The 15,962-nt window shown below is 33.9% G+C and overlaps 1 protein-coding gene across 2 annotated transcripts in view; it reads right to left on the reverse strand.

Annotated features, from left to right (window-relative positions):
• Positions 1-347: 347 nt before the first annotated feature.
• RADX (RPA1 related single stranded DNA binding protein, X-linked) overlaps positions 348-15,962 on the reverse strand; it is a 64,484-nt gene continuing 48,869 nt past the window's right edge. For both annotated transcript variants that reach the window (XM_079123838.1, XM_079123837.1), the window contains exons 12-15: positions 14,446-14,736; positions 7,521-7,688; positions 771-1,675; positions 348-661 (exon numbers count right to left, since the gene is read on the reverse strand). In XM_079123838.1, coding sequence (XP_078979964.1) covers positions 1,545-1,675; positions 7,521-7,688; positions 14,446-14,736 — 590 coding nt within the window. In that variant the 3' untranslated portion in view covers positions 348-661; positions 771-1,544. The remainder of the gene's footprint in view (positions 662-770; positions 1,676-7,520; positions 7,689-14,445; positions 14,737-15,962) is intronic.

Here is a 15,962-nt window from a genome sequence, read left to right on the forward strand (position 1 = left end):
ATGCATAGTTTTGAAATCTTTGCCTGTGGTTTTCAGTCAATAGCTATTTAAGTTTTTCCCCCTCTCTCACATTTATGTAGCACTAAAGTGGAATTGCCTTTTAAAAGTTATTATAGCTTAAATCAAAAACCTAGATTCCATTTAATAAACAACCCATATGGAAAAATCATCTTGGTTCATTTAGCAAGTACTTACATAGCCCCCCAAATAAGAAGAAAACACACCAAACACATTAAAAATGAAACAAGAGACAAAAAACTCATTGCATTTTAGTTTCTTTAATAATACACTCAAAATTGTAACACAAGAAGGATTCACTATTTTACTTAACATTTAAACACAGTTATAAAGAATAAAAGAGTGAACACATTTATAAACAAACTGCAGTATATCTTTAAGTTCTTAGGCTGCCCAACAATTTAAAATGTATAGCATATGAAGTCACAACTATAGGGCTACAAAAAAATCCTACAAGTTAATAGCTTAACTACATTTGAATTCATTTTGAAATAGAATAATCTTTAGTCTCATTTGATGGATGTTGTAGCTCATCTAACAAACCATATAGATGTCAACCACAGGGAATTGCAAATGTGGAGTGGCCATTTACATTTAACCTGAAGTATAATAGACAACTAGAACAAAATCAGTTCCTTAGTTACTGTTTTCTACTTTCGGTTATTTCCACAATCCCACAGTGCTGGGGACTCGAACCCAGGCCTCGAGCATGCAAGGCAAGCACTCTATGAGATGAGCTATATGGCCTGCACTTGTTTTCTACTTTTAATATGAGCACTTAAGATGCTAATATCAAATGAAATTTCACTATCTGAACTCACATTACATATCTGAAACTACAAAAATGAATACAGCAAGAATATAGACATACTGCAGCCTCTGGATTTAACATCATACACTGGCCAAAATAGTTAGAAAACCAAAGCATATAAAAATCACAATATAGTATGGAAAAACTTGAAGACAATTTAATTTGGTGCATTCATTTTACAGCTGACCAAACTTTAAGAATGGGGGCAACAGGACTGTAACAATCCATGTGTGCTTTTGGAAATGACTGAAAGTACTTTGGTTGTGAGAAATGCAGGTTGACCACTTTAAGAAAATGAGAATTTAATCTTCAAATTGGCAATTCAAAATCTGCCATTACATGTGAACAAAACTGGAAGGATGCTCAATCTCCAGGAAAAGTTATTCTTGTAAGTCTGGATGCCTTATGGTGAAACTTTAGAATAAAAGTACACTTCACAAATTTAACACTGAACATAAATTATGACAAGTAAAGATAATAGTCATATAGAAGTAAGGTAATTTTTTGATATGCAAGGATGGTTCTGATGACTTTTTTCAATAATGATTCTAGTATTAGTGCATTAGCTCCAAATACAGGACAAACATAAGCCACTTAACTTCAGAGCTCAAGTAATATTCTTGCCGAAAACAGTTGCTAAAAATATCAACAAAATAATAGAATATCTTTAAAGCAGTGTCTTCTTTATAACCTGTAATAATTTCATTTGGCAATTTTAAGAGGTATTCTCCGGACTATAAATTTTCTGCAAATAGACTTCCACTTTGTTGTTACCCAAATTACAGATATCCAAGATACCAATGATATGTACTCTATCCAGTTCAGTTGCTGCTTTTATAATATCACCTAAAAGTAAAAAACAGATGGTAAGTATTGTAAAATAGTTAAATATTTACCTGCATTTACAATCATATTACCTGATGATTTTTCTTCTTACAATATTAACACTGTCCCCCGTTTCCATCCCATTCATCATATGCATTTATGAAACTTTTGTTATAGTAATTTTTTCAAATAAAGGTGAACACATCAAAGAGCTTCTACCAATAATCTCAAGATATGGCTCTCCAAAGTCATTTAATTTTCTTTTCTTTCTTTTTTGGTGGAGCAAAAAAGCACATATTTTCAAGGTCATTTATAAGGTTCCAAATAAACAGCTTATATTACACTTCAAAGAATTACACAGATAAGTTTTCCTATTTTGAAATTCAATTATCAAAGTTTTTGCCAAATTTTTGAGCCATAAATCAAAACAATCTAACATATATTTTAATGGCATATGCATATACATAATATGTGTATGTGTATGTAATTGAGGATTCTTTTAAGTATATGTCCTTTGAAGTTGCTTGTATCAACTAGGGCACCTTTAGATACACTTCAAGCTTTACCAAAATTGGATCAGGTGAATGATATCACTGAAAATAGCAGAATAGGGAAATTCCAGGGCTCTGTCTCTCCATTAAGCATCTTATAAGCTGGCAAAAAGCTCAGAATCAACATCTGCCCAACTCTGAATCTAGACAAAAATTTAGGACCATCAGAGGATATGATTAACAAAGAAAGAAAGTGCTGCACTATAGTAAGAGTGTGCTGTGATGTTTTAAATAGTCTGCCTATCACACTTTATACTCCAGATAATTGGCGACCATTAGGATGACAACTCACACTCCTTAGTGGAGGTTGTTAGTACCAAAGGGAGCAACACAGAACTTATTCTCAAATATGCAGTTGTGCGTTTTGACTGGTCTGACAGTTCTGTCAAAAGACAGATATAAGAACTTGGTTTCATTTCACCCCAAGTAGATCATTCTCTCAGCTGGGGTGGTGCTTTCCCTACAGCAGCTTTTATTGAAAGCATATAAAGCAAAAGTATTGGACAGTGAAATTGAGTATAGTATAATGTTGGGAGAAGCAATAGACAGACCAAAAATTCTGGGCAGGATAGAGGTTGAGAAAAGAGATAAATGGGATAAGGGGTTTTGAAAAAAAGCCTTTGTACACTGGGGAATCAAGAAGGCAATACACATATCCAGATCTTGATGCATGCTTAGAAAAGGCCTGAGAAGACTGATCGTTTACCTCTGGCTGACCTTCAGGCTCTGAGCAATCAGGAAGTGAAGGCAAAGGCAGAGTTTTAAATAGCCTTGGCTAAGTGTTGAAGAAGTGCTGTGGCACAGGGTCAATCTGTAAAAACTAGGAGAATATATTTTTCTTTTCTTTTTTTATTTTATTGGCCTTTGGTGTTTAAGGAAACTGTCAAAACATTAGTCTACTACTACTAAGCAAATAGATCATATGGACTTCAGTGGTTACACATGACAATGTAATTAATTAATTATTTATTTTTTGGTACTGAAGATTGACCTCAGGGGTACTTGACCACTATGCCTGGCTATGACAGACTATTTTAAATATGAGAAAGCAAAACCACTTAGGGGTTAAGTAACAAGCAAACTCAAATGATTATAATTCAGATAATAAAGCTTCAAGGTATAAACTTTTAACCTTTTACATTAGAGATATATCTCTACAAAATTGCACCAAAATTTGGGAGTGAATCTAGTGCACTCTGACAACCTCTAAAGGGAGTACTACTTGGGAACCCTTTTTATGAAAAAAAAAAAAAAAACAAAAAAACAAAAAAAAACCCAAATACACAAGAATACCAAACAGGCTTTGGAAGGGACCTATGTATACTCAGGTTTCAATAACTTCACAGTAAATTCATCTTAGTTAGATAAAATATCTGATGAATAATTTAAAATTATACTAGCTCAATAAAGTACAATTAATATTATAACAAATGCTAATACTGTATAATTTTAGTCTTCTTTGACAAGAAAGATTTCCAGACTTTCAGCATTGATTATAACATCAATAACCCAAACCTTACTAATTCTAATTGCTATCATATACTGACTTTTATAAGAATGATTTACATACCATCTACTCTGCCAATTATGTAATTCATTAAGCAAAAGACAACTTTTCTATGTCTCAATTGGTTTATTTAGAACAGTGTTTTTAGGGTTAAATACACATGAAGCACTTTAAAGTGGTGGCTAACCACACAGAAAACACTCAAATAATTGCAGCAATAATTTTTACTTAAGGAAAACTATTACAAAATAAGGATATCATTTATATGACAGAAAACTTTAAGAATGACTACTGATTTTACCTATAAAAGGAGCTTCTGTACATTTCACTTGAAATTGTCAATATAACATGAATTGTACATTTTCGTATCATCGGACACGTATAAGGTGAGTGAGACAAAGGAAGCTCTATGTATTCTCATTTTGTTTGCTATTCTTGGTCACAAGGTAAGACAAAGTGTCCTGGTCTCCCTTGAAACTAGGTTGATATCATGTAATTGAGTTTTGGAAAATGAGAAAATGAGTGGGACTGATGTGTCACTTACATAGGTCAAAGAATAAGTGAGTTTATCTCTTTCTTTGCCTTGACAACTCTAAAAGTCATCTGTTTCTGCTAGGGTAGCAACAAGAGGGAAGTTAACATAATAAAAATTTCTTGTGTGATACATGCTTCCCTGCTGGACTGGTGAATAAGTGCTTGGAAGAGAGCTGGTGACTGACTGCATCACACTGAAGCAAGAAAAAAATATTATATTAAGTCACTGAGACTTTTGAGTTGCTTTGTAACTAACTGCAGCATGGTCCAACCTATCTTGTAATAGAGTGTGGTATTCTTGTTTCTGAAAACAGGATGGGAATCCCTGATTACCTAAAGGACAAAACTGCTTTTATGAATGTGTAAAACCCTTCTGCCATGTGCTATACTTCTGAATAGACATTTAAAAATGGTTAAATTGACAATTTTTTGTGTTGTCTATTCAATCGAAATTAAAAATATATAAGTGAAAATAATGAAGCTATGAAAGTACTAGGAAAAAGCGTAGTGAATTTAAAAAAGGGTCTTGGGCTGGGCAATGCCTTTCTGAGTGTGAAAATGAGGAGCCACAAAATAAAAGATGATATATTTGAGCACACAGAAACAGAATTACTTAAAAATACCAAAGAAAACCTTCTACTGAATAAATGACAAACCAGGTAAAAGTATTTTAAGCACATGAAAAAAGTTTAATTTTTTAATATGAAAGGATAGAAATTAATAAGAAAAATAACATTCTTATAGCTAAATAGAAAAAAATGAAAGTAGCACAAATTTCTAGAAAGTTCATAGCAATAAAAATTAAGTGGTTAAAAAACATATGAAGATTTTCCAGAAATAATGAAGAAATTCTAATCAAAATACTAACACATTACAATTTATCAGCAGTCTGCCAAAGATTAAAAAGACTAGTAATACCTAGACTTTACAAGGGTGTGAGTAAAGTGGAACTCTTTATTTTGACTCTAGTGTAAATTAGTAAATGTTAGTTCTCTTATGGAGAACCATTTGAAAATATCTACCAAAATTTTAAATGTACACACACCTTTTGAGTCAGTGACTTCTAAGAATTAATCGTGCAGATATAGTAGTATATCAAGATTATGTATACACACACACACACACATACAAACACAGATACACACAAATGTATATGGATACCCATTGAAGTATTGTTTGCTAACAGCAAAAAAGAAAAAAACTGAAACAATCGAACTTTCCATTAGTTGGTAACTGTTGAAGTAAATTTTGGTATAGCTACACAATGAAATACTTTGTAGTTATTAAAAAGAATGAGATTTCTCTGTATATACTAACATTAAAGATGTCTAAGGTAAACTGGTAAACTGTCAAAAGGAAAAAGATGTTTGTAGAACCACAGTTTTATGTAATTCTATTTGTGTGGAGAGAGAGAGAGAGAGAGAGAGAGAGAGAGAGAGAGAGAGAGAGAGAGAGAGAGAGAGAATGGGAATAGATACTGCTTTACAGAAAAATAATTTCTTTTTAAAAAAAATTATTTTCTTAAAGGAATAAAAAATTCTAGTTATCTCCAGAGAGTAGATGAGTGGGTTGGTGGAAGGGCTGAACATGGGAAGGGAAGGAGGGGAACTTTTACTTTTATTCAGTACCTTTCTGATCTGTTTCAATTTTTTAAATTACTAACGTATAGCTTTTGTAATAAAAAGATGTTAGTTTATTAAAAATATTTAAAGTATGAACTCAGTGTTATACCATGATCCACTGTATCACACCACTCTATTTTTATCTTTCAGTCTAGAATCATGAAAGGAATCAGGAAAAGTTTGGAATCAGACAGATTTTGGTTCAAATTGTCACTAACAAGAAGCACATAGCTGAGAATTCTGACCTGATATTCTGTATCATCAGTAGCATATACATAGAGCATAAGATAGGTGACTGCAATGTATACTGCATGGAACAAAAATTAGCACATGGACTGGAGTTGTGGCTCAGTTGTGGAACACTTGCCTGGTATGTGTGAAGCCCTGGGTTCGATAATCAGCATCTCATATAAAAAAAAAAAAAAAATCCATTGACAACTAAAAAAAGTTTAAGTTTAAAAAAATTAGTGCACAAATATTTAAACTACAATGTTAGGGTATAAATTAAGAAATCTGGAATTGCAAGGAGTCTAAGGAGCTGTAATATCATAAGTATTACTACAAGTCAACTAATATGTCATCTCTAAAATGGGCTGTAGGAAAATAGAAAACCTCATCACTTATGAAAGTTGACACTTGTGTTCAGTTTGCATAACCATTACTGTCAAAAGTTGCTTTGTTGGGTACAGCTCATAAAAGATTCATTCAAAAACAACATACACTCGAGTTTTGTCAGCTTAGAAAGAATTACCACAAAATCACAAGAAAATAAAGCCTTTCTTAAATGCTCTTTTAAATGTATTATCTTGATAAGCTCAGTAAAAACTGCTAGAAATTCACACTACACTTTGGAAATGCAAATGAAAACAGACAATAAATAGGATAATTACCATCTGACGGAAAATTTTATAAGTTTAAAGAAATAAAGTTTGATATAGTGTGCAGTAGCCTAAACAATTAGTTGGTTGAAGAGTTTCACTATTGGGATTACATATATTCCTAGCGGTCCTCAAGGAATTTATTGCTTAGCACTTGAATAACTAAATATATATAAGAGAAAACAATTGTACTATACTATTCTAGGAAGGCATTGTGACTTCAGGCAATTATAAAGGAAAAAGACAAATTGCCTCACCTGAGTTGAGAGTACATCCACATGAATGGGGTCCTAATTAGAATAAGATATAATCCATGCTTATATAATTTTATCAGAATGGATTATACTGTTATGTATAACTAAAAAGGACCAATAAAAATTAAAAAAGAAAAAGAGTAGAACTGCACAGTTCTATATGTATGCCATTTAGTTCTGATGAAATAATTACGTTTCAAATTGTTTTATAAAAAATTTTCTGCCTGGAATAGAAACAAGCTGCTCAATTTATTTAAAAGAAACATTCTTATTTTATGTGTCTTTGGTCACTTTTATCAAATAAACCTTTAGTTAAACTACATCAAAATTTAAGGCTAGAGTTGTTTACATAATTAAATACTATCAAAGGGAAAAGGTTAGGATTGTTTGAGTTTTTCCTGAGTAAAAGGAACACAGATTTTCTTTTTTTTGGGTGCTGGGGATCGAACCCAGGGCCTTGTGCTTACAAGGCAAGCACTCTACTGACTGAGCTATCTCCCCAGCCCCCAGATTTTCTTACCTGCAAGTGCTCTGGGGCCTGGAAATCGGTCACTGACAGTTACTTCTGGAGGATATACACAACTGTAATTCATGCAGGTCAACAGTGTGTCTATTTGAGATGTTCGGACATCTTCTGGACAATACATGGGTAGGAATGCAACATCAATTGCGATCTCATGGTTCAGACCTGTTGGAGAAAATGACACATTATTAAAAGTTTGATGGGTTAGTTTATGGTGCTAATAAGTCCAAGTTTGCTGGGTTTGATCTTTGTTGTTTTTAGATATACATGACAGTAGAGTGCACTTTGACATAGTATAAATATATGCAGCATAACTTATTCTAAGTAGGATCCCATTCTTGTAGTTGTACATGATGTGGACTTTTACTGATGGTGTATTCATATATGAACATAAGAAAGCTATGTCCAAATCTTTCTACTGTCTTTCCTATTCCCATCCTTGTTTGATCTTAATGTGCCGAATTGCTGTAGGTTGAAAAAGTAGGCACTTCAGTGCAACCTGTCACCACTTCTAGAACTAAAAATTAAAAATGTTTTCTCTACTGATAGAAAATTAATGTTTTATTATCCAGAGGTTAGCCTTGTCACATAAATGAAGTCACAGAGAGTGCTTCTGTGGTCATTCATGACAGGTAGAAGAATTAACAGAGAACTATTGGTTCCCTTTTTTCCATTGGGATATCTGGCTCCAGCAAGTCCAGGGATAGTGGTAACTGGGTCCCATCAGATCTCAAATACATAAGACATAGTCCACATACGAACTATTAAATGGTTTCAGTAGAAAAGGGCTCTTAGCCAGAGAAAACCTTGTCCTTTGACTGTCACCTCTTTATGTCTGCTAGGATGAATAAAAACAAACAAAACAAACGAAACAAAACAAAAACTTCTTGGAGGAAGACAAGGATTTGAGTTGGGTACTAAATGATGAGTGGCATTTCAATAAACAGAGAGGAGGGCATTTCAGGCATGGCCTCAATTAGCACAAGCCAAAGGTATAGACCACAGTAAGGTGACCAATCTGGCTAGACCAAGTGTAAACAAAAAGAGAACAGGTTTGAAATATGAATCCCAGCCACTTTTCCAAACCAGAAAACCAGGAGTTATCATTAACCCCATTAGCCCTTTGACCCTTCCTGGATATTTAGTCACCTAAATTCTATGTCCTTAATATTTCTCTTGTTCATCCCTTACAGTGATTCTCAAGGACTGGGTATGGGTCAATGATGGGTAAACAAAGTCCTTCTTGTTAAGCTCCAAACTGACCCAGAAGTGCAAGTTCTTTGCTATTTATGAGCAAATGACAATAGATTCTGTAACTTTAAGGTCCAATTAAGAGTTGTTTAAATCTTTTTACAGGTCACTAAAGTTTGGTATTCATAAACTAAGACAATTTCCTGAGGACTCCAATTCAGTGTTATAGGAAGTGTAACTACCCTATAACTGGGTAGGGATAACTGGGTCAAATGGTGGTTCCATTCCTAGTTTTTTGAGGGATCTCCATACTGCTCCAACTTGTAAATGTATTTTGAGCTGCATTCTAAATTATAAAATACTGTGAGTTTAGTTTTAACATTATCAGTAAAATTAAGGTTATTTGATTAAAACTAGATTTGCAAGTACAAATTCTAGTGCTGCGCCTAGGATATTCTTACCCCAGATAACTACATGGCTTGCTCTTTCTCCTCCATCAGGTTTCTGGTGAAATGCTACTTTCTCATGGGACCTTTGTTGACTACTTCAAATGGAACCTTTTCCCACTACAGCATTCCACAGCTTCCATTTGTTTTAGCACCTGTCACCATATCATTCTACAATATGCTCCTTTAGGGCATTTATGTTCACTAATTTAACTTTAGCACCAAGACCAGTATTAGGCATATAGTAGGCACTCAATAAATACTTGTTAATTTGAATAAACAAATGTATATTCATATATTTTATCTATAATTTTCCAACATCAGACTTTAAGAGATTTTTGAATTAGTGTTCAAATATAAATTCACCTATATACTCACAGCCAAGAGATGAATATCTTGTACAAACCTCAGTAACAATGGCTATGAGGTATGAGAGTGGTTTAGATAATTTTTTTCCAAAATTTTTGTCACGAGTTTTGGGGCAAATTTGTTCATGTTTTTTTCTTCCTTCTATTTAAATTTAAATGATGATATAATATTATATGTGTGATAATTATGTATGTATAATGATACTATGCAATATATAATGATATTATAATAGTTTAACAGTACTAATTGTGACATTCAGGAAGTTTGATATGTTATAGTTACACTGAAATAATAGGGCTTTACTTAATCTTGATTTTTTTCTCCTATTAAAGTAGCCAAGTAGACCAACATAATTCCTGCCTTCCTTGGTATTAGCCTGTTTTGTTCAGGACCAATTATTTGTATGTACCTTTGAAGTATATACTGCCTTCTTTGTTGAAAGGCTATTTATACAATTAGTCGAGTAATACTGGTTCCCTCACTCTTTATTCCCTCACCAATTAATTCCATTACTGGGGTTTATATATTATGATTTCCAAAAGACAATGGATGGCCTTTAGAGACTTATGGAAGGTTGGCTGGTTTGTATTCCTTCCTTCTTTCCTTCCTCACTTTCTCCCTCCCTAACTCTATCCCTCTTTCTCTCCCTTTTCCCCTTTTCTTCCCTTCCCTTTTCTTTCTTTTTTGTGCTGGAGATTAAACCCAAAGCCTTGGCTTGCTACCCACTGGGATATATCCCCAACCCCTGGATTATATTTCTAATTGTCTATGCCAAATACAATGAAGAGAGGACTCTTAAATTTTGATTGACTCATAAGATTTCATGGGTACTAAATTGGTGTTATTAGAGCTAATGTTATACTGTTAACATTTTTAAGTCCAACAAGCTTTTCTTACCTTCTATAAGGTAAGAAATAATTCTTTTTTTAAAATTTGGTACCAAAGATTGAACTCAGGGGCACTTGACCAGTGAGCCACATACCCAGCCCTATTTTGTGTTTTATTTAGAGACAGGGTCTTGCTGAATTGCTTAGGGCCTTGCTAAGTTGCTAAGGCTGTCTTTGAACTCACATTCCTTCTGCCTCAGCCTCCTGAGCCACTGGGATTATAGGGGTGTGCCACCATGCCTGGTGGTGAGAAATGATTCTAAAATTGGAAAAGACTGACCAATAGAGGTTAACTTTTGTACCTGTGTAAAAGCACTAAAATTTTAATTTGACAGGCAATGGGCTGAAGTTTTAGTGATTAATGACTATTGATTTGAGGAGGGTGAGATAGCAAAATGAGGATTTTAAGACATGAACCAGTACTTCTGGGATAGGTTTGTGGTATTGAGAAAGTATCCAACTGGTTGTTGAGAACCATTAAAACTGTAGGGAGATTAATAGTTCTTTTAAGTTTTTAATAACAATTCACCCTTTACCAGTCAGAGCAACTGACTGAGGTTGGGATCCAAATAAAATTTCTGATTTCAAGAATAAGCACATCAAAATTGCTGGGTTCTCCATAGATAAGCAAAATAATTCAGAGGGCTAAGAAACCAATAGGAGATAGTATCAATATATATTAGGCAATTTTTGTGCTAGGAGTATGTTGAATATACAGATTCACAAGTCTAGATTGGTGTTGACAATCTTAACCAAGAACAGAGCCCTGGAATGAGGGCTCAAATTAGAACCTGGGGGTCAAATCTAGCCTGTGGCTAGTTTTGTACACACCATGAGGTAAGGTGTGGGGGTCTCAGCCACATCCCATGTGGATGAGAAAAGTGTTAACTGCTGGAGGATGATGTTGGCTGTTTATCAATCAATTACCCATAAACTTATCTAATCAATAAACACCCAAGAGCCAATACTCTTTTTAAATGAGAGGGAGTGTGGTGGGTCTGGCCCTACCAGCTCTGGCCTCTAACAACCTAGAGTAGCCCAACTCTCTTTTATTTATAGACACACAGGAAAAGGGGGCAAGACCAGGAGGAGCTTCTATGATGGACAGGATAGGGTGGTGTTAGGGGAGCCCTTCTCTTAGGGGAACTAGACAGGGAACCATCTGATTCTGCTAGATAAGGATGGCTTCCCACAGTAAAGTTCAGCCTTTACTATAAAAAAAAATTATAGTTGTAGGTAGAGAGCATGCCTTCATTTTGTTTATTTTTTTATGTGGTGCTAGGAATCGAACTCAGTGCCTCACACATGCCAGGCAAGCACTCTGCCATGGAGCTACAGTCCCAGCCCTGGGTTTTACATTTTTAGCAGTTAAAAAAAACCCCAAAGGAAAAATATTTTGTGATGGACAAAATTATGAAATTCAGAGTGCAATATGCATTGACTTTCATTTAAATACAGCCATGCACACATTCGTTTATATATCATTGTAGCTGCTTTCACACAAAAACAGCACAGCTAAGTTACTGCAACAGAAATTGTGTGGCCTGTAAAGCCTCAAACCTGTTTGCCCTTTGTCTTTTACATAAGTATTTGCCTCCTTGTACAGGATATACTTAAAGTCATCTTTTAGTTTTAGGATTCTATCTTTAAATGAACAGTCTGTTCATAAAGATTTAGTTCTCTTTTCCGTGTTCACTGTGTGCATGCTTGAAATACTTTCCTAAACTAAATGACAAATTTATCACTCTCACATCTGATAATCAGTTCTCATTTTAACCAGTATAAGAGAATGCCTAAACTTCAAGTTCTAGTTAGATAGTAGTGGTTTTTCAACCTTATTCTACTCCTGCATGCCTGATGATTGGATGCATCCTTGCTAGTGGCTTTCTTTCTGTGGCAATGTCTCCCTCATGAAGAGCAGAACACTGAATGAGCTGCTTCTCCAGCATGTATCAGAATTCCAAGGAGCATGGATGAGTTTGATAATCTACTTGCCTCACTAAGGTTATATGAGAATCATTGAATCCAGTACCACTTATCTTAGTTGCATATATTTTTTTATATTATGCCATTAGAAAGCAGAGTATGATTATGTAATAATAAAGTGAAAATAAACACCATTATTGAAGTGCCTTATTAAGATATGCCTAATGACTGTGTATAAGTTTGACCCAAGAATAAACTGTCTAAAGGACATTTCCACACTTTTGAAAGAGAAAACTGCAGTTGATGATATCAACTTGTTATTGTGTTATTTATACAACAATTACATACAGTATGTTCAGACTTGAATTTTGTGTGAAAAAAAAAAACAAAAGAATTCATCTATTTGAGTGTTTTCTCTGCAACAGAAGATGTTTAGAGACTCAGGAGTACTGTATTCTTATAGTGATCTGGCTTCTACCTACACAGATATTAAGACTAGAAATTATCCAAGTTTCTTTAAGTTTTAACACTGAATATGTAATCAGAAACAAAACAAAAAACTCTTTTCCCCTTCCTGCCAGAAAGCTCAGGGAAAATTACTGCCAAATAGTAGTAATTTAGTCATCTGCAAGGACCTAGTAACACCTTCTTTTTCTGCTTCCTTTAAAATGTTCTGTTTTGTTTTATTCATAAATGGATTGTTTTTCACTTTAAATCTGCAAACCATCCTTGGAAACAGGCAGGGATATAAAATATATATAAAAATAGCATACTTCTAACACGAATTAGAGCTGGCAGGCAGAACAAACCTGTCTTCTTCATATTTGATATTTGGTTCCAGCTGACTCACAGCCAAAGCTACAGAAAGTTTACAATTAGCTATAAGATAGTTGAGATATCTTAGTCAATCTGTCTTAATGGATCAGTACCATGTTAAGAGGAAGAAAAACATTAAATTTCTGTGTTTTGAGATGAACTCACTGTTTCCATGGTTGCTTTTCTTGATGTATGGGGAATCTTGCTACAGTTTTTACTTCCTACATATTAAACTAAGGTTGATAAACTACCTGAAGAGATCAAGTTATGTAGTTTAGTGAAGAATATTTGAATCTTAGATCTCTACAAGTCAGTGGAAATTAATCCTTTTCATAGATTATGCATATATTCACCACATCCACATCCACATTTATGTTTGAGGATATAGGGAAGAAGGGGTTGGGGGAGAATAAAGGGGAAGATAATCTTGACAAAAATCAGGGCAGTTCATTCCAGTACTACAGATGTAAAAATCCATTAACTTCATTTTTTTCCAGGCATTAAATCAACGTGCTCATGATTCTTCCTCATTGCTTCCTTTTAAGGCAGAAAGATCTAGTGCTAACATCTTATGAAACACAAAATTATTTCCTTGACTCTGAGAATCATTTTGGCAAAGATTTTATTTTAGAATTATTTTTGGGTTTATTTTTCTTTAATTAGAAACAAACAAATAAATCTAAGTTTAAAAATTTCACTTTGTTTTAAGTTTTATATTGGTATCTCTTAGTTTTGAACACAATGGGAAAATCAGCTTATTTCTCCTTATCAGACCATTAGTTTTTTTTTTTTTTCAATAATTTCTTTCAGTTCAACCTGAGTTACTTGAGAATTTTGTTTTCTTCATGGGCCAAATCAACCTGTTTTCATAGGGGCTTCCCTTGATTATTACTACTTCTCTTTAACTTATACTTTACCTTTCAATGGTTCAAATGGACTGAGAAAGAAGCGCAGTATATAGGCAAGAAAGTGGTGACTAAGCGATAATAGAACCAGTCTTAGATGTACAGTAGTCAGGTAGTCAAGGGTGAGGAAAAGTTCCTTTAATTTCCATTCTTCTCTTCTCAAATAATTTCCAAGGATTTGTCAATGTTGAAAAACCGAAAATTAGAGCTTCATTTATTCCAGAATTCATGCTCCATTCCTTTATTTTTAGTTAAATGGAAGCTGCCCATGAGCTTAATTTTCACATACATATGTGGAGGGGGCTTAATTTTTAAAAGCAAAATATATCAATATTTAAAATATGTTGTTAAAAACAATTGAAGAGAATAACAGGTGTCTTACCTAGGATGGTTACTTCAAAATGTCCAAGACTTCGAGCACTCGTAAAGTCATCAAGTTTGGGGGGCCTTCCTTCTGGCGGTATATATTTTGCAGGCTGGGAATTATACTGCTGAGTAAGAAACTTTCTGTGTTCTAAAATAAATTTACGTGGAATACTTTCAGGATACACATGGCTGTAGTGTAGGTGATCTATTAAGCCAAAACTTTTCTCTCTCCACATTTGGCTCTCCCACCTATCGCTTATGGTTTTTCTGGCTTTGCCTAAGATACTAGCACTTGTACTTTCTTGACCTGTTAAAGACACAATGAGACAAACATATCTGACTTATAAATTAGTCAAATCAAGGCATTCACTATGAAAAAAGTATAGATTAATGAGGACTAGGTAAGAAATTTGAAAATCAAAGTCACATAAAATACAAAATGAATATCTAAATGATAACTCTTATCAAAGCAAGGAAAGAACAGATTCACTTTCAAATTAAACTTTGATCCAATATATTAAAAGCAATATTAGATTTTCTATTGTCAGATTTGTAATCATCTTTTTTTGGGGGGGGTACCAGGAGTTGAACCAGGAGCACTCAACCATTGAGTCACATTCCCAGCATTTTTTATATTTTATTTAGAGACAGGGTCTTGCTGAGTTGCTTAGGGCCTTGCTAAGTTGCTGTGGCTGGCTTTGAACTTGCAATCTTCCTGCATCAGCCTACTGAGCTCCTGGGATAATAGTCATGTACCACCACACCCAGCTATTATAACTACCTTCTTTATACTTCTTCTGTATTTTCCAAGTGTTCTTAAATAAACATATATTCCTTTTATATTCAGTGACAAATTCAAGTTAAATCAAATTCATGAGAATGGCATTATTGGTGGAATTTGAGAATAAAATAAAATTATGTTAATCTCTGGTAAAAGTAACCTGAACAAATACAGTTTTTACCTTAGACACATCTCTTCTTAAAATGAATCATCTATTATACATGACAATCCTTTTAGATATAAATAACATATGGAAAACAAAGAAGGAACTGAATTGAGATGAAAGACCTTCTTAATTCTTACTTGTTAAATTTCTATTTTTTGTGATATTGGGGATTGAACCCAGGGTGCTCTATTGCTGAGCTTCATCTCCAGTCCTTTTTTATTATTTTTCTAAGTGGCCCAGACTGGCTTCAAACTTGTGATGTTCCTGCCTTAGCCTTTCAAGTAACTAGCATTATAGGCACATACAATTGCATCTAGCTGCTTCTTCAATTCTTGATTGTTCTAAATGAATAAGTCAATTTATCTCTTATGTACAACTTATCTAAAATGTTTAGTTTCTAAGGCAGAACATAATTTATCCCTTACACATTATGGCAGTCATTCAACAAATAATAATAATAATAATAATAATAATAATAATAATAATAGTAATTTTTGGTACCAAGAATTGAACCCAGGGTCGCTTTACCATTGCACCACATCTCTAGTCGTTTTTTACATTTTACCTAGAGACAGTGTCTCAGGTC

The sequence above is a fragment of the Sciurus vulgaris genome, assembly GCF_902686455.1.
Source record: "Sciurus vulgaris genome assembly, chromosome: X".
NCBI classification, from domain to species: domain Eukaryota; kingdom Metazoa; phylum Chordata; class Mammalia; order Rodentia; family Sciuridae; genus Sciurus; species Sciurus vulgaris.